At 28.1% G+C, this 3771-nt stretch overlaps 1 protein-coding gene across 1 annotated transcript in view; it reads left to right on the top strand.

The window, feature by feature from the left end:
* The window catches only part of LOC105626623 (hemicentin-1-like), a 209889-nt gene that overhangs the window by 76634 nt on the left and 129484 nt on the right, over positions 1-3771 (top strand). Inside the window, 1 exon segment of the mRNA XM_012207915.1 lies at positions 379-488. Within this exon segment, the coding sequence (XP_012063305.1) occupies positions 379-488 (110 nt within the window).

Below are 3771 nucleotides of genomic sequence, written 5' to 3'. Positions count from 1 at the left end.
ATATATATATATATATATATATATATATATATGGATGTCCCATTTCAACCATATTAAAATTTAATTAAAACTTTATGTGGTGTAATAGTCTATCTCTGTACAAACAATATATTGTAAAGCATTACCGCGAGTATGATATATAATGATTTGAGCATTTATGTATATAATTTTGTTTTTATTACTTATGAGATAATTAAATAAATATAGAATTTAATTAATTATTATGTGTTAGTTTAGAAATTTTCTCGTAATTTTAGGAGATAATATTTTAGATTTTAATTATTTTAGATTTTAATTATTTTAGATTAAATTAGTATTAGAGAAAATTATATTTTATGTATATTAATGTATGTTTCTACGTTGATTACCTTCTTACAGTTACCACCATCCCTGATCCTGAATTTGTCGACGAAATAGGAAATATCACAGTACCAGCAGGACGGAATGTCAAACTGGCATGCAGTGTGAAAGATCTTGGATCATTTAAGGTATGTACAAGAATGAATAACATTATGTTTTGTTATACTATAATTCATTTATATGTGAGTTTTTGTTTTTATTAATTTAATTACATTCGCGGATTATAATATTAACAGGAACAACAAAAATATTATGCACTTGCCAAACAACTAATACGAGTTAATAAATCAATAATCTACGCGTATACCAGTCTACATTAATATCGAAGATTAAAAATTTAATCAATTTTATTAAAACAAGCGAACAGTACAGTTTTAAGATAAATATTAAACATCAATATTTTGTTCACAGTCGACTTTTAATTAAAATTTTAAAGACCGGCGTATCTTTTTACTTTTCGTTTCATAATTTTCTAAATTCAATCTCCGTTGAAAAACCGAGTTAACATAGAATTATGAGTACGTGATATCTCGTTAGATCACGTGGCTCGATGATACTGAGATACTTTGATAAATGTCATTCATCAATAAAGGACCTCATTAAATTCGAAGCGCGGGATGCTAGAGAAAAATCGAGGGCGAAGAGGAATACATATCTTCGAGGATCTTGAATAATTTTCTCATCTGGCGCACTCATCTCACTCAGCTGCTATCGTACGCGGAATAAATTAATGGCACCATGAATGTATATACTGAGTATTACATTTGATATATTTTCATATTTAAAACAACACGAATAGATTGAATTGATATATATATATATATATATATATAAATCATTACTAATTATTAAACTAATAATGGTTATCTGAATGAAACCAGTTGTGAATAACGTTAAAAATTTATATTTCTGGAAATCAAAATTTCAAATAATACTTGATATTATTTTTCCTCACTATTTTTCTCCCATTATGATTAATTAAAATTACATCATCGTTAACGGATATGATAATATTAGTCACTTTTAGCCAAAAAAATTTGACTAAATTATTTGATATCAGCTGTATTCTTTACCACGATTAATTAAAATTGCATCATTAATAAACGCGATAATGCTATTTTTAACATGGATTTTATCTTTTATCATTATATCATAAAAAACCAGTCTTCCTATCTTATTTACAACGTTTTTCGATTTTTCAAAGATTTTAAAGTAATCTAAAAGATGTATAAGTAAATGAAGAACGCCAAAATATATAAATTTGGCAATCAAGTTATTAAAATATCGTTCATATTCGCGAATGAACATACACTTGCAACGCTACAGTAGCCAGAGCGAGTAAGTCGGAAGTTTGACGCGGCTACCTGGAATTTTACATCCGGAAAGGGAAGTAAGATTGAATTGGCACTTTCTGGATCCGCGCCAGCTCGTCTTACACACTATATGTCGCACCACTCGAATAGTCGTCATCTCGTTTCCCCAAGTCTCAAATTGAAGAATTCGATCATAGTAAGGCGTTCTTTTCGTGTGTTTAAAATGTATCTCATTTTCTTTTTATTCATATTATTTTAAAATTATTTATCTTACCGATTATTTATCATATCGTGATAAATTTAATATAGCTATTAACGTAGAATATTTTAAATTTATTTCCTCGAACTGTTATTTAGTTAAAAGTAAGTTCATTTCAAACAATTCTTTCTCTCTTATTTTTTTCATTTTTCAAAATTAAAACTATTGTTCAAATCAAAATTTATATCCCATGTTAACTTCGACTAAATATATTCTGTATATTTTTCTATTACTTTATCAATTAAAACTATCAGATTTTTTACTCAATTCTAATATAATATCTAAAACATACGCGCTAAAATGCTAAAATTTTCTTCAATTTATAATTTTAGTAATAATATTTTAGTATAATATAATTTATTAAAGTTTATATTCTGAGCAGAGAAATTATTTTTGATATAACATATTATTAATGGTATGTATTGTAAAAATAGTTTTTAAGATTCATTATTCTATAACGTGTGTGAAGATTTCCGTATTGAAACATGTCGAAGATCGAACCGGACAATACTTTGTCGGGCGCTTGTACAGAATGATTTTATATTGTGGTCTGAGTACGTGCAACGGTTTACCTTTCACTACTACCACTCCTCCTTACGAGCCTTATACTGCCCCTTAGTGCCCTTTAGTGTCCCATGGAAAAGGCCATCGGGGATCGCAATCGCTAAACACGCACTTAAACCAACCCTTGTGTCTGTTCACCGAGATCAACGTTATATTATCCTATGATCGTTTTATTTATTGTTTATCGTATGCAGGTTTGTACGTGTATCGAACAAAAAAAGTAATTGTTATGGAAAGTTACATCGATCAGTTATTGCTGATAATCGCAATTTTTTGTGATTTCTAGATTTATTGTAACGGCACACTCCATAATTTTACGTGTAACATAAATCGAAAGAGTAATTGATCGTAGAAACTACAATAAATATAAGAGGAATAGTTACAAAATATATAGAATACAAGAGAGAGGAATTTAATTTTACATTAATTTTGTAAATTTTTCGAGAAACAAAATAAAAGTCCTAATTTCAATCTAAATTGAAATGAGCGTATAAATTACAAAGATCTTTTTTTTTATCTCCGGACACTGGAACGGAACAAGGCGGGATATTTTATATCGCTTTGAACTTCGTTTGATATAATTTTGCATTCATTGCCAGGGAATCCGAATTATTTCGCAATCTCTCTGAAGTTGCGCTTGACGTCGTTAACGGGTACATTTACGCGTGAAAAAATTTTATCGCATTTAACGTATTTCTACATTTTTCTGGTCTTCTGGATCGCTCGTTGGAGTAAGCCCCCGCGTATTATCGAAGAAAAATTCACGATATTTAATTCTCATCGATGCTGCAATGAGATTTTCGTACTTTCCTTTTACTCGTTGGCGTCGTAAAGATCAATCGTTCATTCTCACGACTCAAGACATACCGGCCAAGAAAAATAACCGTTTAGTCAAGATATTAAAATTCCAACTTTTTTTTACTGCGCATCGATACAATATGATATTTCACCGAGAAATTTTCTTTTGTTCCTTAAAGTATTCATTGTTGTACATCAGAAAAAGCTGGCCCGTAACGTTATATAAAAATTTAATTTAACAGCTGCTATTATTAATTTTCAACGCTTCTGAAAAAAAATTACGGTTTGATAGAGACTATTACATTGAGATGCATTTCTTTAAAAGTTTAAAAAAAATCTTTATTAATACTCTTCTATTACGTTAATATCTTAAGTTTATATATATATATATATATATATATATATATATATATATATATATATATATATATATATATATATATATATATTATTATATATATATATATTATTATATTA

The sequence above is a fragment of the Atta cephalotes genome (genome assembly GCF_000143395.1).
Source record: "Atta cephalotes unplaced genomic scaffold scaffold00005, whole genome shotgun sequence".
In the NCBI taxonomy this organism is placed as follows: Eukaryota; Metazoa; Arthropoda; class Insecta; order Hymenoptera; family Formicidae; genus Atta; species Atta cephalotes.
Note: the sequence above shows the minus strand (reverse complement) of the source record. Positions and strands in the feature narration are given on the sequence as shown.